Source organism: Tinamus guttatus, unplaced genomic scaffold (genome assembly GCF_059628265.1).
Source record: "Tinamus guttatus ecotype Peru unplaced genomic scaffold, ASM5962826v1 Tinamus_guttatus_pri_ptg000277l, whole genome shotgun sequence".
Classification (NCBI taxonomy): Eukaryota; Metazoa; Chordata; class Aves; order Tinamiformes; family Tinamidae; genus Tinamus; species Tinamus guttatus.
The window spans coordinates 62,121-88,768 of NW_028288811.1; the positions used below are offsets into that span (position 1 = coordinate 62,121).

The 26,648-nt window shown below is 38.7% G+C and overlaps 1 protein-coding gene across 1 annotated transcript in view; it reads right to left on the minus strand.

Moving 5' to 3' along the window:
* The window catches only part of LOC104571739 (microtubule-associated serine/threonine-protein kinase 4), a 93,604-nt gene that overhangs the window by 17,683 nt on the left and 49,273 nt on the right, over window positions 1-26,648 (minus strand). Inside the window, exons 8-16 of the mRNA XM_088527303.1 lie at window positions 25,482-25,583; window positions 21,242-21,374; window positions 17,565-17,632; window positions 15,262-15,347; window positions 7,381-7,589; window positions 6,557-6,695; window positions 5,446-5,578; window positions 4,554-4,719; window positions 1,521-1,622 (exon numbers count right to left, since the gene is read on the minus strand). Coding sequence (XP_088383429.1) covers window positions 1,521-1,622; window positions 4,554-4,719; window positions 5,446-5,578; window positions 6,557-6,695; window positions 7,381-7,589; window positions 15,262-15,347; window positions 17,565-17,632; window positions 21,242-21,374; window positions 25,482-25,583 — 1,138 coding nt within the window. The remainder of the gene's footprint in view (window positions 1-1,520; window positions 1,623-4,553; window positions 4,720-5,445; window positions 5,579-6,556; window positions 6,696-7,380; window positions 7,590-15,261; window positions 15,348-17,564; window positions 17,633-21,241; window positions 21,375-25,481; window positions 25,584-26,648) is intronic.

The window sequence follows — 26,648 nt, forward strand, 5'->3', positions numbered from 1 at the left end:
TTACTGCTCCTATGGGATCAGTTCTCTGCGGTCTTGGTTCTCTGAGTTGTTTCTGCCACTTACAAAGCTCCGTTTTGGTTTTTAACCATCCCCCTGTGATTCAGGGAAATGGCTGCAGGATCCCCATCTCCAGACTACCAGCTCTTGAGAGACCATCAACAGTCCAAAGGAATCAGCCCAGCAGCAAACCGAACAGGCACTCCATGCAGCAGCACGGACCATTACAGCACTTAGGCCAGCCCAATTCCAGCCAATTCACTTCCTTAATCAGCTGTAGCAAAACAGAGAGAGGCTGGACTCACAGCATACTAGTGATCCAATATTTCACAGGGTAACAGTCTTGCACTAACATTACGAAAAAAAGGCATGAGCAGTGAAATGGCAATACATGAAATCAGTATATTTAAAATAAAGAGACAGAACTAGTTCTGGTTCTTGAATTTGCCTTTGGCAGTGCCGTTTGCAGCTGATGGAAGCAGGAGGGAAGTGAGAAACTGTTACTCACGTAATATCCCCTCACCCCCACCTAGCTCAGTGTGGGGCCAGAGAAAAACAAGCTTTAGTCACCTACACCAGGTCATCACTTACAGCAATGCTTATGGGATATTCACACAGATCCTGAGTGCTCAGGAAGAAAGGAAAACATAGCTCTGTCCTTGCTGCCACTTCAATACTTTCCAAGTGAAGACCTGTCTTTTGAGACCTTAGCAATAGTCCTATGGGTCTAGATTATTCTCATGTCTCCCCAGGTGACTGTGGCAAAGCTAATTATGCTTTGTGCCATGTCAACTTGGATGCAATAACTAAGGCTCCCATACATTAGTACCTTAAAAATGAACAGCAACAGTTTGTTTCTGCCCCTCTCTCCAGTTCCCATCTTGCTCCATCAGCTAGCAAACTCTTCAGTCCTCCATAGCCACACGGTGCTTTCACTAGCCAATGCAGGCTCACTACACCTCATGCATCTACCAGGCTCTACTTGGAATGGAACAGGCTTGGCACTGAATGAACACAGCAGAATAAGCAGCTTGTACTCTGAGCGATACCTATTTATCTCCTTAACACCCATGCTTTTGATTTGGTTCATTGCTGAATAATTAGTTCAAGTAGCCATCACCCACTGTAGGGCAGGAAGGAATTAATTTGCCAGGTCAAGGTGCTTCTGGCAAAGGAAGAGTTGGTTGTGTTTCAATCTCCTTTAGTTATTTAATAATGTGTTCATGAAGGAACTCCTTCAAATGGCTAACCAGATCTTTGAGAGGTTTCTGTTCTACTCATCAGGGTAAGAAAAGAGTAAATAAGAACAACACATGAATGCTACAAGATTACAATCATCATATTATTGAGCTCCTTTTACAGACTTGAATCTGCAAAATAACCTCTACTATAAGCACATGCTGCCAAGTGAACACACTGACAGATGCTTCCCTGGCAAAACAAACACAAGAACAAAAGGCTCGGCATGCTGAATACAGAAGCTATTTCTAATATACTGATAAAATAAAATAACGCCACCTAACCTGTACCCAGTCTTTCCAAGGGATTTTGCCTGAGCAGCAGGGTAATCAGATCCTGGGCATCTGGAGGTGGCGCTTCATCCTTTTCAGGCCAGTTGATTTCATCTAATAAAAAAGGAAGTCATTTATTATTGTTGAAGTCTGGTCCCAACAACCAACAAGAGCTGTATGAAAGCTGCCATACTAAGTTATCAGTAGCTGGAGTAAAGACATCCTCTCAGTAGTTTTCTGTTGCATACTATTTTTATCTTTCAATACACTCTATGCCTTCTCTATACATGTATTTTTATTTCCCTATTTTCCTTGCAGGGATCCTTTAATTCCGAACCAGTTTTTCACAGTAGAATATAGCAACGCTTGGCTCATGGAAAACCCTTCAAAATAAGAGGTACTTGTACAACGTCCTTGATGCCCTGGAAGAGCAACACGGTTTAAAACTGAGCTCTGTTCCTGGAAACTGGTGATAAAACAGACACAGCTGACCTGACAAAGCAGTCGCTGCTCATTTATAATCCTTCTCTAATGTTAGTAGCTTCATTGAAGTCATTCCTCCCATGACTAAGAGCAGAGGTGTGAGACTGTGGTCTGGAAAGATCCATGCCAACATAGCTTTTTTCCAAATCTCCCATGCTTTAGAGGAAAAAACTCACTCTGACTCCTACATTTCCTATATTAGTAAGGTCTTTTGAAGTGCATACCAAGTTACGCCTAAATCCTGCAGCCAAATTATTACACCCCACAGGTAAGGCTGAATAGAAATTCTACCAAGCCTTTGTTTATATTAAATGATGGAAAACTGTGCCAGTTTCGATATGAACGTGCATAGCAATGTACACAATATTTTTTGTATGATTATTTAGCAGAAGCTGCCTCCACAAATGTAATACATTGCAGGTTCAGACAAAACTCTACATGAGTAGTTTGGGATTTTGGCACCAGAGAGCTAGAGTGTTAGGATCAACTGCAGGAGATACAGAAGACTTAAAGGATATTATCTATATTCTTCCTTTAAAACGATCATCACTGGAGAAACCATGATCAAAGTTTAAACATGAATTCCACCTTTGCATTACAGAGTTTGAAGAAAGATACTGAAATAAACAGGTGTGACCTGTAACCTGTTTCTGGAGGGTTATTTTTAGCCTGGATCATTTTAGGCATTTAGTTTATTCTTAGGCCTCCCACAGTCACATTAATGCAATCTGGGGAGAAGGAATGGCAACCCATAACACAGAAGAAAGGAGCTAAAATGAGGGAGCAAGAATCACAGGCACATTTTCATGTAGAATGTAGACTTTAGCCACAGAAATTGCATTCTGTGGCAAGTTTTCTGCAACTGAGTATAAAGGGACATGACATTTTAGCACCGGAAACTTTTATGTGATAAGAGTTCTCTTGTAGAGATTGACAGAAAGAACGTAGTAAATAGAAATATTTAAAAGGAAAGAAAAACCTGGTAAGTCAAAAGTGAAACCAAGCTGACCAACAGTGTTGGGGGCATAGGTGGAAACAAATCAGGTTTATAAACACTCCTACAATTAATTTCTGCACGGTAATAGTACATTCAAGTAGATGAAGTTATTTACATAAGTATGAACTAAACTAATACATCACCATGTGGTTTATAAAAAGTAAAATTAGCGTGACATGAAATACAAAATCTAAAGTGCAAATTTTGTCATTGATTTTGGACTATTTTCCTTCCTCCTCCCAGTCAAAAATCAACCGAATGATATAAATTCAACTGCATGCACGTCTGTAAATGCAATAAAACATCAGTTATTTCCCTGTTTGCCTGCCTACAGCTTCTCCTGCAGTTTAAATCTGATTTGGAATATAAAGCATGAACATGTATTGAAGCCGCAAGGCATCAGCAACGAAGCAGCATTTGCTGCTTGTGTTAATTAAACAGTTGATTCTCCTTGCCACGAAGGTCTTGGTATCTCACAGCAGCAAAGAGCGCAGTCACACATCCAGAAACAGTTAATATATTGTATAAGAGGCCACATAATGGACAGCAGCGACAAGTTCACTTCACTGAAGTTCACAAACACGCCTGGCTTGTAATGTCAGAGATGCGGAAGTGTGAGATGGTAACAGAACGTCTCCCTAAGCCCAAAAAAAGATTTCCTGACTCTTCGGAGAAGGAGAGGGAGGTCAGTTAGTTTGGGATTTGGAGGAAAGGGGGATGTTGGTGGTAGTTTGTGGTTATTGTGGTATTAGCTAGTGGACCTTTTACCCAAACTGTAAAACACTGGGAAATATACATTAACAGAGGTGCCATTCCGTTAAACTTTTGGCATCAGCAGAGCCCTTCTACATCTATGCATCTGGAAAATTTATGGAAACAGCAGGTAGGAGAGTAAGCAAGTCTGTTTAATTATCCTTTAGTTTTGCCACAAGCTGCATAACAATAGTTGGGGTCAGCTTGCAGGTTAAGATCTAAAAGGTTATTGAATTTTAAATGAAAGAAGAACAGATGTTACAGAAATAACATTACACTGCAATGACCGCCAATGAAATCATTAACAATCTGTGAACTGAATTTGTTTCCTTCTCCTTCTCACTATTTATTATTCGGGAGACATTTGTTTTAGGGCTTTATTACGTCTCTGTTAATTTCTAGTTTGTGCCATGAGCCATTTTCCCAACAACGCAAATTAATTTCAATCTTTTCTTCCCTGGTATAATTTCTTTACTAAAGACTGAAATCACTGTGTCATAGTGGCAGTATTTACCTGCTAGTACTGCCTTATTTCTTTTTTTTTTTTTTCTCCAGACAGTGTAACTTAACCACTGTCTTCTACATCACTCCATTTCTATACTCAACAGCAATGTAAATTCAGTTTTTAGTCCAAATTTTGTTCTAATTGGTTTGACAGAAAATTGCACATTACAGTATTACAAAAGGGTGACTTCTTGACCTAAAGAAGCTTGAAAAACCAGCATATCAGTGAAATTTTAAATGGTTTTACTATTAACAAATTGAAATATTTCAGAGCAAGTTGACAAATGAGTTTTTTTAATGATCCTTACCACTGATCACTTGTCCAAACAGCTCCTCTGGAGTATCTCCAAAGAATGGCACACATCCAACAAGAAATTCATAGAGGATGATTCCCATAGACCACCAGTCCACTGGCTTTCCATAACCCTGCCTCAGTATGACTTCAGGAGCTATGTATTCAGGGGTACCACAGACCTAAAAAGAAGAAACAAACATGATGGTAAAATCAGTGTAATGATATCACTAAGTCATGTTATTCACACGTATAATTCTTGTAATGTAAAATAATATAAATGTGAAATACAGAGAAATTGAATTCAGTAGGTTTTAGGTTTTTGAGCTTGCAAAAATCTAATTGTTTAAATTGTTTGCATTTTTTGACATCAATCATTTACATGTCTGTCATGCAAAGGATAGTTTCTTTTTTCATTTGCTTTAATATGTAGGAGCTCATCTCAGGAAATATTTTATTTAACTTAAACATATATTTATGTTTGCACAAAAGTTGTGATGGTTTTATCTTAAGTAACTTCTACAGGGAACAGCTTGTGAGCAACAGTAATGAGGCATGCTTCAAGGCAAATGGGCCATTGCAAGGACTTTAGCACCCGTGGTTGTACAATGCATCATGTGCTGCACAAGTACTCTGCTGAGACTTCTGCATTCCTTACAAAAACAGTTTTCCATTTGTCTCTCTCACAGACTCACTGGAACACAATTAGGTCATTCATCTTACTAATAGATGCTAATGCAGAAAGGAAAAATAATCCTAGAACAATCCACAGCACAGCAGTAAAAGTAACTGCCATATACAACAGGAACACCAATGCAGAAATAAAAAACAGCTTATACATACATCCTGCTGGCAACACATGACTAATTCAAACACTCAGTGTAGAAGGGAAAAAGGCTGTATCTTACTTGTTTGTCCAGGAATTCTCTGGCATCCTTCTCAATATGACCCTCATACAGATTGGTAGTCAAACTCATTAGCCCCACCTTAGACAGGCCAAAGTCTGTAAGCTTTATATGGCCCATGGATGTCACCAACAAGCTGAAAATCAGAATGATCTCACATTAGTACAATATAATTCAACATTATGCACTTACTGTTACTATTAAGAGGAAAATGTTTCATCAGCACCACAGAAATACAATTTAACAAATAATTGTAGCAGGTAGAGAACAAAGGTTAAAAATCTGATACTGTCATACATTTGTATCTGCTTTTGCCAGATACAAGCAAACTATTTTTATACTCAATTGAATATCAGCTTAAAAGACCACGAGTGGTAATAGTTAAATATATGTAGGTTTACAATAAAAAATGTCTTGAACAAAAGGAAACAAACATCCTTCTGAAAGACCCTGGACTGATTTAGTTTTTGAAATGAGGCAGGCACATGCCAGCTAACTTTTTGAAAACAGATAGACAAAACAAACAGAAAACCCTATACAGTAAGTTAACTGCCAAGTAATATTACAGTGGCATGAACTATTATCTTTTGAAGGCATTTTTGGTCAGCAGACATGATTCCAATTGTTTTTTTAATATGGGACAGGTAGAAGATTAATGGAGATACAACAGTTACACCAATGACTACAGATCCTTATTTACATACACAGCACAGAGACTCTATTTCTAAACTTTGCAAAAAACATGCAACAAGAACCATTTCCCATAGATTGACCGGTTCTTTATTGCAGATATCTAAGTTGATGGCATTTTGTATCAAACAGCGTTCTAAGAATACTTTAAAAGATTTTTCTTCTTAATGGATAAAATGTATTTCCCTTCAACTATTTTTTTCTTCTACCTATTCTAATACCTTTTCCATCTTAAAGGGCTTTAAAAAAACACTTTTGGAAAAACATTCTCTGTAACTGCAAGTAATGAAAATTCCCCAAATTGTGCAGAAATTGTGAATTTATGTAACATTCATAGTGAGAAACTCTGCATTTTACATAACAAAATGATATTCCTCATTTAACCATTTTCAAGTTTTGTTACAGTTGTGTTCCTTATACGTACTTGTCTGGTTTCAAATCCCTGTGTACAATTCCATAATTATGAAGGTATTCCAAAGCCAGAACAGTCTCTGCAAAGTACATCCTTGCCATGTCCACAGGTAAGGGACCCATATTCTTCATCAAAGTCGCACAGTCTCCACCTGTGAACAAACATGCCAGACTGTGCTATAAATGCAGGTGATCAGCACAACCTGTACGTGCCTGCAGAGGCAGGCATGCGTGTCATTAACGCTTATTTTTCAGCCAGGTCATTTCTACAATCCAGTTTTCTACAAAGGGTGGGAGTGACTGGTACAAGGTTCAGCAAAAAACCAATTAAGCCTGCAGTGCCACCGAAAAATAACCACAGAACCCAAACAACCACAGCCTTGGTATTTCATCTTACACTTTCTCCGTTTCTCCGTTTTCTCCTTCAACAGTAGCACCTTTTCAAATTGTTCCATCTTTTCTTTTTGAAAAAATCACTTATTGTAAACACCCAAAGATTCACTGATGAAAATTCAAAGTCGAGAAAGGCAAACAGCATTTTCATATGAATTTCAAATGCTGGGACACTTATGATTATAGTCTATGACAACCTTACTGAAGGAGCATTTGCTTCTCGTTATGGTTGTAGCACAGGTGTTTTTACAAGCTCCCACCAGTAGATAACAACGGGGTAGAAAGCCATCCTAGCTTTGGTTTGCATTTAGATCCTAAACAAGTATCACCAGAGCACAGATGACACACAGGAGGCCCTTCTAGATGCAAATACCATCTGCATTATTCTTTTCATGGTGTCAGAAAACCCTGTTCTTCCACCATAAACAAAAACACATACTTTACCTTCTACATATTCCATGACCATACATAAATGGCGTCTTGTTTCAAAGGAGCAATACATGCTGACAACAAATGGATTTTCTGCAAATGTCAAGATATCCCGCTCAACGAAAGCCTGTTGGATCTGGTTTCGGAGGATGAGATTCTGCTTGTTAATTTTCTTCATGGCAAATCTTTGTCTGGTTTCCTTATGTCTCACAAAATAAACGGCACTGAAGAAGATCAAATGGAAGAAAAAATGGTGTGGTAACTATTAAAAATTTATTTTAAAATAATTTGTAAAAACAGACATTCATATCTTAAGATGCTGTATAGCTGTTATACAAAAAAGACTTTAGTTGATTAAGTCTTTTGCATCTGAGAATGCCTAAAGGCCTCATTTTGTTTCATCACCAGGATAAGTCTCAGTCAACACCTTAGCACACAAGTTAAAAACAAACAATTCCCAAACAAAACCAACAAAAAAAGAAGAAATAAAAAGCTCTGAACAAACACTGCTCTCGGCCCATATAGACTTTGGGCGTCTCCGCCAGCAACGGGTTATGTACAACAAGAAAGGTCTATGACATAATGCTATAAATCATGCTGACAAATGCTCATTCGGCAAGTATGGTGTCATATAATTATGATTCAGACACTGCCCAGGGGATTTTAACATTTGTCACAGGTTTCTCCTGCAGGTTTCATCTGGAGCCTCACAAGTTGCTTGCTGGGTGGCTCCTTTATTGCCAGGCACAAAATGCATCATCCTCTGTACTTGTTCAGGCCACCAGCATCAAACTGTATTGGGGCAGGATACCATTGGGTAATTTAAAATAAAGATTGCTGCAGTTAGTACACAGCAATGTGTTACACTGCACCTCGATATACAGAATTTTTCTGGGGAATCAAGTATAAAGTTTTCTACAAGCTTGGCTAGATCAGGTCAAGGCAATGGCGGGGCGAAGGGTGGAAGAAAGCCTCACTCAGCCTTTACTTGCCATGCTCAGGAGAAGAAATTGCCCTGCCACGAAACACTGACACAGGACATGACTGCTGCATTTTTCAGCCCCTTGAGGCAAACCCTGAAAATGTCTGTCTTGCTTGAAATCTACTTTTCAGCATTTAATGCTTGCAGCATCCCCAACAGACAATTACCACAGTAGTGAGTGTTTGTGGAAAGAGAAAAAAAAGAAAATTGGAGGAAAAAAAATGCAACTCAATTATGTAGTTTTAAAATTCAATCTGTTGTTCCCATGAGGTCCAGTTATCAGCATACAGTTACTTAAATGAAAAAGGAGACTCTTAAGTATTTCTATGAAGAGCTCCACACAGCTGCTAAAGAAAAAAAGAAAAAAAAAAAAAGAGAAAAAAAGAGAGAAAAGGAAAAAGGAAATAAAGAGAGAAAAAAAAAAAAACACACACAACACAAAACCTTCTGCTTGCCTATGTGAAGTAGTTTCCTTGACAAGAAAGGTTCTCTTACTGATTCCATAGGCTTTCATTAATCACCTTCCTTATCTGAGTGCACATGAGGAAAAACACCTTGGGCAAAACCAAGACAAGCCCCACCCTCAGCTCCTCTTACACAGCCTGGCTCCCTCATCCCTCCCAAGCTCAAGAAAAAAACCTAGTTAATGACCTCAGCACTTCAGCTCTCCTCCCTGCAGGCACCAAGCCTTCTACCTGCACCTCTTCTCACCCCTTCCCTCCCATGCACCTCTCTTCTCCATCCCTTCCTTACAACACTTTTCCTTTGCTTTCCCACGTATTCCATATTTACTCTTTCTTTCATTGCTTTCTCCCTTGCCAGTCACATTCAGTTTCTTAATTTCTTGAAATTTTGTCTTCTCCCCAGTCATAGCTCTTGGTTTGCTCTTGGAACATAGAGGAGGGAGCCCTTTGGGTGCCTAAAGCCTTGATCCACCAAAAAATGTTTTTATGAACTCACTGAACTTAACAGATTTCTGGGCAAGCAGCTCACTGGCAGCCTGGGGCTCTGAATGCTCAGCTTTCTCTGAGCTTTCATTCAGACATTATGTCAAGATGAACTTTTGAAAGACAGCTGTTAGCAAGTGCGTATCACTGCTTCGTAATTCCTTTGTCATTGCTACCATATTCAATGACGAAGAACTAGTAAGGCTGAACTATTCAACCATTCCCTACATACACATGCTGGACATGTTTCTCCAGATCTCTAAAATGCATTTCTCAATTTCTTAATCACAGAAAGATAATTGTACATATTTCCACCAGAATTCAGCAATCCACAAAACTTCAGAAAAAAAAACAGAATTGTTTAGTTCAAGATGCATCAGAATCACAAGAAGATGTCATCATCTCTCTCACATTTATGTGTACATACACAGCTTATACTGGACAAAACTATTTTGCTTTATTTTATTTTTACCCTCAGAGTTAAGTTTATATCGTTACTTATTTACATCCTCCTCCAGGTACCACAGAGCAAACAGGATTTATGCTTTGCAGAGAAAACTGCCCAAGACAGCAGCACGTGACTCCTGCTGATGTGTTCATTCTTTTACCAACACTCTCCAAATTCACAGCACTTAAGCCATTCCCTCAACTTACCAGTACTCTAACCACATGATAACATCTGCGTCCTGTATTTGCTGAGCACAAGTGCCTGGTTATACTGGGTACAGTCCTCACACAAAAAGAAAGCTCAGTGAAGGGTGTTCATTAGTTTTCAGTGGTTCTGTCCAGCTACTTTGGAAAGAGATGTTGCCTCATTTTCTACTTCTTTGCTAATTCCTTCCATCTTCTCAAAACGTCAGAGACATGACTGGCAATATAAAAGAAGTCCCTAATGTAACTAAGGCAGCATTGAGGAAAAAACGCTGTCCAAGCCCCTTGCTTTGCAAGGTGTGTTGCATCACGGGAAAACCTCACTCAGCTTCTCCACCTTGGAGACTAGGTCACTAATTGCTCAGTTCACAACTCTCAGTGTATTATAAAGACAACTGTAATTCCAGGAATCCTTTAATACAAAAACAATGTTCTTCCTAGGACACTCAATTACCCAGTCAAACCCATTCAACACAGTAATCTGGCACCTTTGCCTGTGAAGCCACACAGCAGCTCTGTTGTGGCCTCCTGTGTTTTCAAACAAATGATTCTCAGCTCCCCCTCGCTATTTACATAACATGGCTAAGGGATTTCTAAAACCATCCCTGCAATTTCCCTGTTCAGGCCTCAAAACGTAGGCTCATATCCTCTGCTTTATTGATCTCATCACAAACTTGTATGAGAAGTGAAATCCATTCACAAACTTGGGGATTTTCCAAATACGGCTTCCTTTCACTTCTAACATAAATCATTTTCTCCAGTTTGAAAACAAAGCAAAACAAACTCTTTAAAATATCTTCTGCTAAGCACAAATGTAAAACATGGATATATGTTTCTGAAGTGACAAGAGAAATGACGACTGGGTTTCTGAATTGCCCCAACTTAAATCTTAAAAAGTAGACATCTATTTTTACCTAAAATTATTTACAAGCATCAGACCTAGTTTAGATTTTCTTCAGTAACCTCAGTTTCTAATCCTACTACATAATCTTGTCTACATTCACTACTTTAAGCTAACACAGTTTTACCACTTGCTTTGCCCTGATCCTCCACTCCTAAAGCACCTCGAAATCCTTGTGGACACACAAGTACTGTGTTTGCTACATTTGCTGTTTAAAACTATAGCTAACCAAGAGCTATGCTTCATTTTCATAAGCGATATCCTGACTGCTAAATTCTGCATTATCCTGGAATTACTCTGATTTGTCTCCAGCCTGGGGAACACCTGTGAGTAACGATAAGACAATATGATGTTTCAATGCTGAACACAGATCCTGGTCCATAAAAACACCTCTCCATATCTAAGGGGAGCAACATCTGCTATCTTGATGGCAACTAGACAACAGGTGCAAAATAGGGAAAGTACTGCTCAGATCTCCTGAGCAAGCTCAACAAGAGCTGGTCTATATTTGCAGAAATGCTCAGGAAACCAGGTTCTTCAGTCTGCTGAACACCCAGGAAAGGTGACAATTCAGAACACTCAGCAGTGTAACCTTCTTCTCTGCCACAGCAGTAGCTCCTACAGTTGGACCCTCACATACAGATTAGGTGCACAGGAAGATAAGGCATACTGCCTACAATACGCTCACTTGGAGTAGCTCACGAATTCAAAACTCACCATTTTGGGTAAGTCTGCAACGAATGATGAATTTAATAACCCCACAGCATAAAACCCACTACTCTCTGCTCCGAGCTGCACTGTAGAGCTAGAGGCTTCTAGTGAGCAAAGCCTCTTTCCTTGTGTGTACAAGTCAGCAAGGGATGGGAAGAAAAGAAACACATTTAATTGTGGCCCTTTCAGAGGTTCTGCTACTTAAGTGAACCTACTCATTTACGCGCTGCAAGCTTCTCCCCACTCTCCCACACTTCCACTCCTGATCTGGTGACTAATGTACTGATCTGTCTGATAGGGGTGTCACTGTAGATGGGAAGCTTCCCTAGTCCTATTCTGAATACAACTGCACAGCAGAGCATACTTGCCAAGCTGGTGAAGAGGAGACAGGAACAAATATCAAGAGTTGGGGCAGCTGCTGCTTAAGCCAACACCCACCCTGAGAATTAACAAATTTATCAGGCAATGCCATTAGTCAGTACGTCACATTCATCTTGACACTATAATCTTTGCAACAAAATAAAAGCATTCCATGCAGCTTCAAAGTAGCACTGTATTTTTGCTTTAAGCACATGTGCTTATATATTAGTAAAGAGAAATCTGTTCTACTTTATCAGCTAGTTCATGAAGGCAGGATGATACCAACTGGAGGGGTTGGAATACCTATTCACTCCTGAGAGCTGAAATAATTTGGAGGGACCAAAAAAAGATGCTATGACAACAGTAAAGTATAAAATTTGGGAATCACAGAAAGTTTTAGCTGCCTGGAGAAAAAAAAAAAAAAGAAGAAAAAAGAAAAAAAGTCAGACAGACAGCTTGTGAAACCTTTAATGACTTGGCCAGTGTCCTACATGTTTACTGGTTCACAGCTTGTTTAACTCCTTGTATATTTCCAACCATTCCCATAAGTCCGATACACCTCATCTACTATACAGTCATTTAATAGCAGTACAAATGGGCTTACTAACCAATTAAAAGCAGAGGACTGCTCAGATATTTACTCCAACTTGCACAAAACTAATGGTTTATATTTAAACTCATCAACTTTAACGTATCTGACAAATCTCTGCTCCAGCATGCCAAGACCAACAATTACTCTGTCAAGCAGTAAAAGCTTTCCACTTCACTAACGAAGGCAGAAGCACCACAGTAAAATCAAAGACACTAGAGTGTATGCCTTTTTTTTCCTTTTAAATTGATGCAGAATGAAACCCTCCATTTTAACCTTGAAATAAATAAAATACTGCAATATCATACTAAAGCTTTACCAGCACAAAATATGCTCACTAATGTATTTCTGAGAATAAATCAATGAAGCACAGGCAGAATTCACACATATTCAGGTTATTTTAGAAAGTTAATGGCTTGGAAAAATGCAGAAGAGAAAAAAAATTGTACATAATAACAATAACTTTTATTTCAACTGCTTTTACTTGTAATAAACTGCAATAAACACCTGTGGGTTAGTTTACTGCTTTGTATTAGCAGAGAAATATTGCACTATTATTCTCCATTTTATTGACAGGTTAGAAGGACTTTAGGTAACTGTGATATTAGGTGATGTTGCTCTTTAAATCTGATCACAGGCTTTCAGTAATCAACTACCAGGTGTATGGCATTAATGCAAAAAATGCTTTACACTTACCAAAAAATGCCAGCTAACTGTCCCTCTTATCTGATATACTAGAATGGAAATTTTCAAGCATATAGATACTTCAGAGAAAACGGTACCCTAGAGGATTTAAGAGTCCAAGTCTCGTTAGCTATTAGCACTGTAAGTGACTTGCTGCTAAAAAGATTTCAAACTCTTCAGTATTTTAAAAGAAGTCTATATTCACACAGTTCATCAAATGCCTTCCTTATGCTCTACACTAGTCACCAGTGGGTTACACCTTCCTTTCTTGTTCTTGAGTTTTTTTTTGTTTCATTCAATCATTTATCATTCTTCTTGTTAAAAAAAGGAAAAAAAAATCACAATGAAGTCCACATGGTGTATGGAAGAGTATCCCACTGAAACTGATGATATTTTCCATTTTTAATATTATTACAGTATAAACCACAGCACAGTATAAAACACAGTCAGAAGCACACAGTCTACCCATTTTTAGTTTTGGTGGAAGGACAATCACGATACAAATAGAATCTGGATACATTCTGAATTGTTCGACCTAAATTAAATCTTTCCTCAAAAATTTATCAGGGTGTCATCCAACTTTTACCACACTTAGGTTGCCAAATTTATAAGTCACGTTCATTAAGGTTTGTCACATAACAGATACTGGTTTTCCACTCCATAAATAAATATTTCACAGGAAGACTAATCTTGCATATCTGTATCACATATGCCATAGTAAGCCTTGATTTTTCTTCTTTTCTTTTCCAGCTTCTCAAATCCTTACTTGTCCTGTTGTTTCAAATGCACAGTTGTCTCCAGCCTATGTTTCTTGATGACCTACCTAAGCTCCTCCTGACTGCAAAATCTAAGCAGCAAGAGCCACAGACCTATGCAGCCTATGCCTTCAAGCAGAAAGCTTCACATCTCTGGTCTCAGCACGCCCTTCTGCCTCCATTCCCTCCTTTCCCCCACTCCCACCCATCTTAAAACTACTTGCAAGTCAGGCAGGTCCAGCAACTCAGACCTCCGTTTCGCCTACACATGCCAACCACTCACAGCTCTTCTCCTCCTCCAGTACAGACAAGAGGGACTGGGTAGCAGATGAAAGGAGAGAAGGAAGGGATGTAGCAGCTGCCAGGGGAAGGAGAAGGCATGTAGACAGTGAGAGGATCAGCAATCACAACAAACTGCTGGAGCTTTGGAGAATAAATAGCATACAGAAATGAGTTTGCCTAAGGAGAAATCCCCGGGGGAACAAACCCAGAGAGGTTAGAGTTGTATTTGGATATTTATGTAATATTAAACTGTACTTTCTCCTTCCGACTTGCTGAAGCACTAGATACAAGCCTCTATACACACTGTCATGACCAACAGTACTAAGAGTGCTAAATGTTTCTTGTCCCATCAGGGCTCAGGGTTACCTTTAACTAAATAAACCAGAGAAAGGCATTATTGAGTCCACAATACTCAGGTCTTTAAATTTCAGAGCAAAAATTCCACTGGAAAGAGCCCAAGTGTTTTATCTTCTACATCCAGTGACTCTTTGAAGAGTGCCCAGCTCTATCAGGTTATTGCTTCTCCCTATTCAATCAGGAACACTTAGTATTTGGTCTTATTGAGCTGCTGCCAGAGAGAAGCATAGCTGCCATTTTTAGCATAAAAAGCCATATTTTTAGCAGAAATAAGCACTGTTTTTTAATAGTTTGTATCCCTAGAGATTAAGTCACATTCTGTTTCACATGTGCAAAAACACAGATCTTTTCCAGTATTAAAATGGTGACTATAAACCAGTATTTTGATTTGTTCAGATTTTCTTTAGCATTATATGATGACTACTTCTGAAGAATTTTTGTGATGTGACATTTAGTACTTTAATTCACTGCAGTGCACAGCAATTCACTATTGCCTAGCAGGCTTTCCAAAAATTCTCTTGCGAACTTTAAATATTAGCAGCAAAATAGGCAAACAAGACCAAGAACAGAGTAGCAGAGAAGATGAGCTCCCTCACCTAAATATCCCTGCAATAAGAAATAATGGGACGTTTCCAAAATGAAATGCAACAGAACTGTTACACTCACAGATTACTCACCCATAAGCTCCATTACTAATCAGCTTAATTGTTTCAAAATCGCTTTCCCGAGGTTTTCTCTGCAGCTTCAGTGAGGTGTTAGAGCTCTGAAAAGTAAGAGGAGAAGGAGCAAATTTAATACAGTGTATTTTTCCAAAATGAGGGAACAAACAAAAACATCCCTGGGCTGCACACCCCAGTGATCCAGCCAGCTGCACTGGTAGCAAAGGGAGCCTAAAGCAGAAAGGTAGCTGTGGTATTGCAGCTGTCCGCCCTTCGCACCGGGGTTACAGCAGAGCGGCCTGAAGCCAGAATGACAAAGAAGTATCAGCGGTTCCCTGTGTGAGGGACCCACTCCTGCGAACCCCGCTGAGCACTCGCTGGCTGTTGCCTTCCTGTCTTAGTCAATCTGATTCTGGTGGTAACCATGTGTAGATGAGCACTTGTTTACACAAACCTGTACGTACTTCTAGTTAGCATGCTCTAAAATAATTTAGGATGCAAAGAGAGATGCACAAAATGAAAAATATGGGAAAAAAAAAGCAGTAATGAGAACCACTATTGAGCTTAGAGTTATCATAACTACCACACCACCTTTTTCCTAGATGTATTTTTCAAAACATTATCTGGTCTTGAAGGTGAAAGAGTAAATTAGAAATGCAGGAAGAGGGGAGGAAGGTTTCCTAAATAATTCCACATGCCAAACCTATAAAATCTTTTTTAGGATGTTTTCCAAATTTCTGAAAAGTTCTGTGATCTCTATCTAAGCAGCTGAACTCAATTTAGATCTCGTTGGAACATTTTCAATGAAATACTTCTTGAAGAAACAATTCAGTGAAAGATTAGTATGTTAATAGAACAGAAAAAGATAATTTAAACTGTTTAAGACCCTTTGAACAGCAGTACACAATTCTTCCTAATTTCACATGTATTATTTCAAATGATCCTGTGCATCACTTTCCTGCCTTTTCCCATGTATATTTATTCCATAAATACATTAAACCTATGTTTATCACACAAAAACACTTTCAAAAAACATTTCTAAATACTCATTCTGTATTTTTCTTTCTTGCTTTCACTTCACCAACTCCAAGTTATGTTCCCCCATTACTTGCACTGCATTATCCTTCCTTTAACTTTGATATTTGTATTTGCACAACACAACTTCTTAGCCATTGCTGAGCTGGTTTGCATGTAGCTTCTCTCTAGTTTGCACTTTTAGATTCCCCTTGTAAGCCAACACTTCCCTTAAATACTTTTCTTACTGCTTACCAACCTTTTTTTTCAACTTGTCAGTATTCTTCCACAATGCAACGGACAGGTGTACAATGGTCCTTTCACCATTGTGAAAATGAACCAGAGCAACAGTCTAAAGGAACCAGAGCCAGGAAAGGCTCTGGAAGCCTTTAAAGGTAGCACTTTGCCCTAAAAATCAGAAATTATCTCAAGGTCGTAAGACATCCAGCACAGAATGATGTCTTCTCTGTAGCACATCAGAACTGGCCAATCAGGTATCTTGTGATAGTATAAACTGCAAATGCCCGTTAAGTATCACTGAGGTACTTACTATACATGGCGTTCCTTCTTTCTATCAAATTGCAATGAAAATCTATGCTAAGATGCTATTGTAGGATTTACTCTGTTGATTAACATCCACAGTATAAAAGCAGGGTTTTTCTTTTTTTTTAAATAAAAATTCAAACCATAAAATTCGAATGCTGCAAAATGATTAACTCAATTCCACCAATCTGTTTTCCCTTGGTTTCCCCCAAACAAGCAGCTGACATAACATTAGAGACTCACTATTATGCTAAAATATTGCCAGACACAGATTCAGATGAACAGCGTACAATCTTGCCCATTCCAAACTGGCTTTCTCAATCACGACTACTCATTAACTAGCTCACTTTTTCCTTCTCTCTGCCCTGGATCTGTACAGCTCTCTTAACAGCTTGATAACTAGCTGCCTCTGAAAAATCAGTTTGAAATGCTTCATTTTTAGGAAAGGACTTGGAAGTCCTTCCCAAAAGGAAAGGAAATAGATTAAACAGAAATAAAGGAAGCAGCAGCAAAACAGAAACAAGCTCAGCATCATGAACACACAATAACTTGACGGACACTACAGATACTGCTGTACCTAAAAAAATGGGCAGAAATTTCTCTTTGTTGTTCTAGCTGCTGTGTACCATGGTGCTAGTTTGAGCACTGCTCTGTTCTCCCTAACATCTATAGGCAGAAAATCCAAGTAGGGGCAAAGGAAAAACATGTGTTTATTTTTCTCTACTCGGCTTCAGCAAAAGCAAAACTGTAACAGGAAAACTTACACTCATCGATTCATCCGTTTCTGCAGTTTCTGCTGTTCCACTGTCATAGTTAGCTAGCTGAGCTATTTCTAAAAAGGAAAAGATTAGAAACTTCATTGTATTATGTGTTAATTACAAAACTGAATTAAGCAGAAAACCAAAACCTGATGAGCGTCCCTTTCTAGACTAGTTAATAAACATGCTGTCCTATCTGTAGCACTTGCTACATAACTTTTAAAGTATCTTGCAATATTAACAGGATATATCCTACCTGGTAAACAAAAACCTGCTATTCCCCATCTATTTCATCTATGAAATCTTCCATCAAAGAATTCAAACAGCTACACAGTAATGAAGAGCAATATTGGTAGGACTGCTGAAATACAGGAATTTTAGTTGATCTGGGTGATGTGAACATTCGGGAATAGACAGCACTAATTTGCTAAGACTTCACAGTCCGTAAAGCTTTGCTAAAGCTTCATAGTTACAGTTAAAATGCTTTAAAAATTAAGTACAAACTCTGTGGTTTGCGCAGAAATGGAATCAGCTGTATTTTTTTTAAGCTTATTACTTATGCTGCCCCAAAACAGTCCACTATTACAGAAAATGTTAGGATTTTGGGGGTACACAAGTTGTTTTGTTACCCTATCCACTCTTGGTCTCTGCTGCAGTTGCTAAGTCCATTCTGTTCTCAGTGGGTCCAATAACATAAGGATTCCTTGGCATAATAAAAGCTAAATGAGACAGCTGCTAGCTAAAACACTCTTGGAAGCTTAGTATCACTTTAATTATGTACATTGTTAATTACATACTCTACAGAGACAAAGATAGCCATCAATTCATAAATTATGTCCTGGGGATCAGAGACAGAACTGCCTGAAATTTCTAAGGTGCATTTTTATTGTTGGTACTGCTAACTGAATTTATCAAGACAAAAATAACTTCCTATACAAATAAAATATCTGAACGAGATTTTTCTATATTATAAGTGACTATGACAAGTGAAATTCTAGGCAGCAATCTGCACAGTACTTACTATACTCATTAAGAGTAAATTAACCACACATAACCACACAGGTAATTTTGTGTTGGAATAGTCAAAATAGTATAAAATAATCCATGTATGTAAATGTTATGCAAAATACAAAGTTTGCAATGTGTAAGAATCTGAAGCACTCAAAGTGTTTCTTTGAAAAAAAACAAACAAACATAGTTTAGAGTTATAGACGCTAAAAATACTAAAAGAGAAATCTGAATATAACGTCATTAAACAGCAAAAAATGTTTCAAATGAGAATAAACAAAAGAGAACCCAAGCAAAAACTATGCAGGCCAAGTTCTGAGTTGCAGCAAATTTTACTGTCAAATCACAGTTCTGTGAACACAGAACTTTTAAAATAGAAGTTTTGATAAAACCTTTATTGTGGGTGAGAATCAGGCAAGTCAGAATAATAAACTTTGACAGCCTTCTCCACTGAAATTGTTTTCATAAATTAAAATGAGCCATTTTTAAAAGAGAACCTCTGCAAAATAACCGCTATCTGAAAAATATGTATTATGTGCAAACAGTAGGTAGTGATGGAATGGAACTAAGAGTCAGCTTTTCAAACACAGAGCTGAAGAACCATTTTGCAATGCCTAGAGAGATTTTTAAAACTCGTTTAAATAACATTAAACATCTGCCCCTTTTCTTTCACTGATTTAAACCATTTCTGAAGACTCGTGACTCAAAAAGGTAAAGATGGTCATTTAAAAACCACGGGGAAAAACACCTCCCCAGGGAACTTTTGAGAAACTCGGCCACCAGTCTCTGCTAAGTGATGAATCTGTTGTCGTATTGCTTTCAGTGCAATACACATTTATCTGGGCATTATCTGCAAGTAAACCACGCACCACTTCACTCAGAAAGGACACTGCAGCCAAGTCAGCAAACAAAGGAGGAAAGCAGAGAAGGATCTAAAGCAGGAGGTGGGTTTTTTTCCGCAGAGGAAGTGAGAGACCTTGCACATACATTTACAGCAACTGCAGGCATAATTTAGCAGCTTGTTTGGAAACCCATTTCAGTGCTTCAGGACATCCATAGTTTTTGAGGGTTTTTTTTTTTTTTTTGTGAAAAAGAGTCTGGTTCTTACTGCTATTCAATTATTTTCCATATAAGGAATTCAGAGATCTCTCACAAAAATGATTTCCATGTATTTAAATATAGGTTTTTTAAAAATGCAAGTGATTTTGGTGTTTTCAAATATTTCACTTTCTTGATGATTAATTTGAGGGCATAAACTAACAACGTCATTCTTATTTCTGCGTAATGAAGTGTCCTTTTGTACAGAGTTGTCAATCTAAAAGCAGAACGGATCACTGGAGAAAAAATCATAATTATTTATACTGTTTGTGAATGCCATTTTTTTGTAGGGAGGAAGGAAAATATTAATATGAATCGTATGGCCTGAACTATTTGAATACAAATCTACATATACATTAGCCTTTAAAATGATACACAAAATGTAATTGTCCTAAACCTCAATTGAGCCATCACACTCCTCAAAAAAGCACATAGCCTGTTTTTTTCACAGGAGAAAGATTTCAATTATCCTGGAATGTTTTAAAGTAATATTTATCAATATTTAATTTATGAAAAGAATTTATAAGATGTGCTCTAGATAAAATAGATATATAAAGTAAACACTGTTTCAGTGAACAGTATCATTTATTATTTATATGTAATATTTCTACCCAGACCTCACTCACAATAAACTATTTAAAAAGACTCAGAGAAGACAGATTCTTTACTCATGCTGAGGAGCCCTTTTACCCAAGTGGTCATAACGATTTTAGTCGGTAAGATAACATTCGAACCATAGAATCAGGGTCAATAACACTAACGCCTCAACCCACACTCCAAATTATATCTTGCATACTTGATCAGGGAAAAACTTATGGACTGTGCTTCTAGACCAGTTGAACAGCTCTTCAAATCCAGCAGACACCACTTCAACTGGCAGGGAATTAATATAATTCTTTATCTTTCCCAGTAACATTGAGAAAATACATATATAAATTGTTTTCTATATTTTTCCTGCCTTCTTCCTGTGTTCTGAATCCAAGTAGAAAGTGCTACTACTGCTCTAATATATTTTTCACATTAAAAAAATATAATTTTGGGTGAGGGCATTCTGTTGCAGGATAGGAAGAGGACTAATAATAGAACTGCATTTTTGTTTTAGATCTTTAATATAACACAAGCATTGTCTGTAAGAATAGCCAGTGTTACCGAATTAAACCTAATTTCCTGGCAGTACTGACTACACAGGCTGCTCAAGTTGACCAGAAATGCCTTCTAACACTGAAGGGAGCACTGAAAGGCTGATAGGGGCTTCATCTCCTTTTCTTTTATACCTATGTTTGGATAACAGTAACTATCAAATTAATGCATCAAATTTCAGCCATTCCTGAAACTCTGAAGTTACTTTGCCCGGTTTCTGCAACACTGCAACAATGCATTTATGAAGGATATTCACACCAGAACATCTAAGGCAGCCTCGCTAATACCTTTGAGCTTGTGAACAAACTGCCAAGGTTATGGAATTACTTGTTCTACCACTGACTTTTCTTTGACATTTTGAGATACAAAGAGAGCATCAGAAGGACCAAACTCACTGAGGGCATCTGGGAGTTGATATCTGGAGGAGGAGCACTTACCTTCCAGTGGATCTTTATTTAAGCCCAGCTGGCTAATAATATACCGAGGAATGTCTGTTTTAATACCTTGTCCCTCTTTAGCATGGCCTTCAGCTGCTTCCAGAAGATAGTAAAACTCCTCAGGATCAAATTCCTAGAAGGAAAACAATCAATCCCCATCAATCTCCCTGCGGAAGCTGAAACCCTAAAACCCAATATAAAACTTTTTTTGCTACTTCTATGGCAAAGATTTAAGGTATACTTTTTAATATGTATACACAAATTCCCCCCCCCCCAAAAAAAACACATTATTCTCTTACTAGTAACTTAGTATTCTTTTTACAATTGCTATACAATGTAACACGCTGTAAGCAATGAAATTTCAAATTGTTATTACAGAGCACTATTTTAAAGGAGTGGGAAGTTCTCCGTCCTCAAAATTTGCCATAATATTTAGAATGAAATGATCTATAACCAGCAATGCAACATTCAAAGATAAAATGCCACCTACAAAATGCTTCTTACTGCTGCCATTTGCATATAAAAATCTACTATAGATATAAACTGTGTAAATATATTGCTCTCTGCTTTTACTTTTAAAAAAGGTTTTGAGATTTTTTAAATCAATATATATGTACTTTGCTTTATAAAAAATACAATTAAATAAACTGTTAGTTTTAGAACCAAGCAGAAACAAAAAGTTGTTGAAAACAGTATTTGAATTTCATTGATCCAGCAGTTTTCAATTACGAAACAAAATATTCTCCTTCAAGGACCAAATATATTGTTATAATCAATTATACTTTGCCTAAAAGGTAAGCCTTAAACAGTCTCTCCCAAAGAGCGGAAAAACAAACAAACAAAAAAGCTAAAATCTTGCCTCTCTCAAATACCTTGCAGTTTATTTTACTACCTTAATATATGATAAAAATGGAAACAGTTGAAATAAAATAGCAAAAGAGCATTTTTCATTTATTTTTTAAATAAACTCTCACTAGTATCCTATCTTCTTGTATTAATTCATAATTAAACATATAAAATAAAAACTCGCACATAGCCCTTACACTCTTCAAGATGTTCTTGCCTACCATAAACCAGGACAGGCCCATGCTTATAGAGCAAGAGTCAGAAGCGATTTCTCCAGGGCAGGCGGTTTAGGTCATGAAGCACTGGGGCTTTTTGCTGTTCCAGGCTGCCTGCCGCCAAGCCAGCTCTGCCCAACCTCCTGCAGGCGCCCGGGGGACCCTGCGCGGGCTGCGTGCCAGGACTGCCCGGGGCCTGGGCCGGGCTGCACGGGGCTCCCGGCCCGAAACCCCTCCAGCCCTTGGGAAACGCAACAGCCCACCGCTAAAGGCGGCCTGGGAAACGAGGGATCATGTTTCAGTCTGGAAGCATCCAAACTACCAGGAGGAGACAATTAACCAAACTGAAGCGTCTTGGAATTTTCAGTCTTGTGAAACAATCTGGTTTTGTTTGTTATTTCATTTTCTATGAAACAATCTTCATCTCCAGCCCTATTCCAACAGATTTTCATAAATGCATAAAATGCCCGAACTCTCTTTATTAGCTTAAAGTCTCCAGAAGTTGCTAAGCTGCCTGGAAACATGAACAGAGCACTAAACATTAAACGTCCATGGCTTTACTTGCCTTATCTGACATGTTGTTGCATCCCCCACCCGAACCACTTACGCGTACACCTCAGCACCGAAGAACTCTGCAATGATGTTTGCCAAGAGTTCCCTTCTACCCTCATCAAGATTTTCCTTCTCCTTACCCGCGTCAGTGGCTGAAATATTTACAAAGCTTCTCCTCCACTTGCTAGTTAAGTCAGACTAATTACAAAACAGATGCTCTCATCACATGAAAATACACACACACATTTAGAAGCAGAACATTTATCTCCTCCTCTCTATTTTTACTTCTGCATTTCGCTCTAATGTACACTCAGGGTTTCAAATGGAAAAAAAGTCTTTCTAGATTTGTCAGTATTGGGCACAAACCAAACAAGCGAAAGTTTTACTCATGTGCTTAACAAACGAACACAAATAGGTGCTCGCATACCAAGCACGTGTGAGCTAAGCACTAAGTAAACTGACAATGCTACCTTAAGGTATTTTAAAGTTCTTGTGATAAAACCACTGAATTTATTTCTTACAGTGTAACAAACTTGCTTACAGAGGCTGAAGTTTTCCTTACCTAGTATTTATTTCAGACAAACTTTCAAAAGTATCTGTCAATATGATTAAAAAGTTTCCAGAGGGATACTATGAAAAACCAACAAAGTTGCTTTTTTCCCAAGATTAAAACTACTACAGTGACATTTATGGGGTAACATTTAGCACTTCCTTTTATTAGAAACACGGGGATTTTGACAGTCTGCCTAAATTGTTTCAAGTTACCCTCCTAAAGAAACATACTCGGAAGAGACTTGTTAAATTCCAGCTAAAATCTCCTAAAGATCTCATCCAAAATAATAATACTCTGAGGGAGAGAGCTGTGCTGACTTTCTCTGCAGCTGCTCTCTGTGAAGCTGAACAGCTGGATGCAGTAGGCACCAGACATAGGGAGGGAGCCCAGGTCCCGGCCTCTAAGCATGCTAAGGTGAAGGAAGCAGGGTAGGATCAAATCCCAGCAGAAACAGGGAATTAAGGGCACGGACATTGGGACTAGCCAGCTATAAAACTTAGCATTTTGAGGGAATGAACTATGGAGAGGAAGGTCCCTAGGAGAGAACCTGAATTAAATGGCTAAAAGACAATGAAGAAATCGGGGACAGGACTCAGAACTAGTGAGCACTGGAGACACAGACAATGTGTCACAGAGAGCATAGGTTTCTGAGCCACAGGGCAGGTAACACTTTAAGGGTATTTCCACATATGTGACGATAGGGAAAGGCATGGACAAGAAGGAAGATGAGACAGATCTTAAGCGAAATTGGGGAAAAGGCTAAAGAAAAATTCTGTGACCTGTGAGAACAATAAGTTTGAGGGAACAGGGCAAAGGCACAATGCTTGTGGCTCGGATTCAACAGCAAAAGCAGTACATGCTAAAGTCTCTTTGCCTCATCTCCTCAAGGACCTGAAACTTTTTTTTTTTTTTTCCTCTCCCAATCACTTGCCTGCTGATTAAGAGCACACACCTTATTTTAGCTTTCTTCTGAACTTTAAGTCATGAACAAATTGCAACTGGGAATACTGAGACATGATGTTTCCAAAACAAACCAGAGTCAGTTCTCACCCACGGCTGAGCTATCTAGGTCATGGATTAACTGTGCCACAGTTGAGGAGCCACAGCACAAAGCCAGACTGGGCTGGAAAGACTGACCAGCTCTGAGGCAGCGCCATGCCAACGCACTTAGGCTGCTTCCAGGCATCGGCCGAGCCCAGCAGCAGGTTAGCAGCTCACACGAGCAGAGCCAGGCCAGCCTCAAACAGCTATGTGCAGCGTCGACACCGCCAGCCTGGCACCGCCAAGCGCGCTGCCTCGACTGAGGCAGCTCAGGCCTTGCGCCAGGCCCCTTGGACTCACACTGGTACTTACATGGTATTTGGGTGTCTAAACACTCTCCCAAGCACACTGAGTTCTGTGTGGACTTATTAGTTCCGCTGAGCTACTCCAGCACACTGGCTCGGTGCGTGAGCAGCTTCCCACACGTCAGCCAGGCAGATAGCACAGCACAGGGAGGCCAGGCACCAACACTCCCGTGTGATCTCACACGACTCGCCCAGCCTGGAGACCTCAGCGCTATGCTCACACCTAAGTTAACCCTCCTTTATCATATAGCCCCCAGTGTAATGCAGAGCAGCTGTACAACCATGTAGTCTAACTCTCCTGCCCAGCTTTGCTGACAGTCAGGTGTTACAGAGCTCACTGCGAGTTGCTTGTAGCCCAGACAGCAGCTGCTGAGTGAAACAGAACTCAAACTGGTACAAGCAATAATGACAAAGGAAAAAACACCAAGTAAATACAATTCTGAATGCAGTCCACAACACAACCAACAGAAAAAAAACAACTGGACTTTGGTGTATAAGCTATTACATTTGCAATAGAAAGAACTAAACACAGCCGCAGAAGGACCCTGACAGTCTCTGGTTTCTGAGTAAAAACCAAAAAATTCCAACAGTGAAACTCTGTCCTGTGGTGTTTGGACACTTAAAAAACAAAAACAGAACAAACAAACAAAACGGTATAAATGGCCTTCAATGCTAACCAATGAAAGCAAGTAAGAAACCTTAGTAGAGCAAAGTAAGGATCACCTTACCAGACACTCCAACAAGCGAGCAGGACGAGCAATAACTATTAGGATCTTTCGAACTAGTTGCTTGATAAATGCCAGCTCTCCACTCTCTGATCGCTCTTGAGCCTAAAAGATGAAAAGAAAGGGATAGTTATTCACTACTCAGAAAAGTAGGATTGTGGGAAATTTGGGACACCTTTTGCAGGTTTTGAAGCATGCACTTCAAACAGTAATTCATTTTCAAAATGCCTACTGAAATAACAAGAATTTGAAATGATAATGTTGCTGCTTTGCTCAAACTGAAGTCATTCCCCGTGTATAATTCTAACAGTTAAATAACAAAGGTTACTGCAATTTCATATGGAAAATTCCAATGGAATTTCCAAGTCTTAACTTAGTATTAACAATCTGGAACAAGAAGCACTGTAATTTGAATATGCCCTCCTGCACACACATAGAACAAGTCTAGGGCTCTGCAATAGGTATTAAGAGAACCTTAATCAGACACAAGTATATTTATTCCACACGCTATATCCAAAGAGAACTCTCTTGTATACAAAATACCTTTCCATTTTAATCATGAGCAAAATTTAAAGCAACTTCGAATGGTTTTGTAGACACTTTGGTGCGTATATGAAAAGAAGACAGAAAACATGCTAAAGAGGTGTGAAGCAATAAAGCTTTCAGATTCCCCTAACCTTGGAATTAAAAAAAAAAAAGATGTCAGCTGAACAAAACTGCTCAGGCCTCAGGGGAGTCTCTCCCCGGTTATGTAAAGCAGTCACAGCATGTCAAGTAGCAGCGGGAGATGCAGCTTTCTGCTGAATATCACAGCCAGGAACTGATAACAAATCAATCATGAGAATCCGAGACAGCCCAGTTCCCATAACCGAGTTATTCAAAGAACAAGTTCTCTTATAGTCATGTTAAGCTACTGACTGATACTCAAAATCTACTTTGAATAATTTAAGAAATTTAATTGTTACAAAGCACGAAACTTGTATATCATACAAAGACTGCATAACATAATATGACAGGAATGATGTGCTTTGATTAATGCATTGTTTCAAATACAGCTTGGAAAAAACTCACTAGGCTTTTTTTTTTTTCTTTTTTTTTTTTTTTTTTTTAACTGAGTCAACTTACACTCTAAGCTCTGCTTACTGCACAGCCATTTTAAACACATATAAT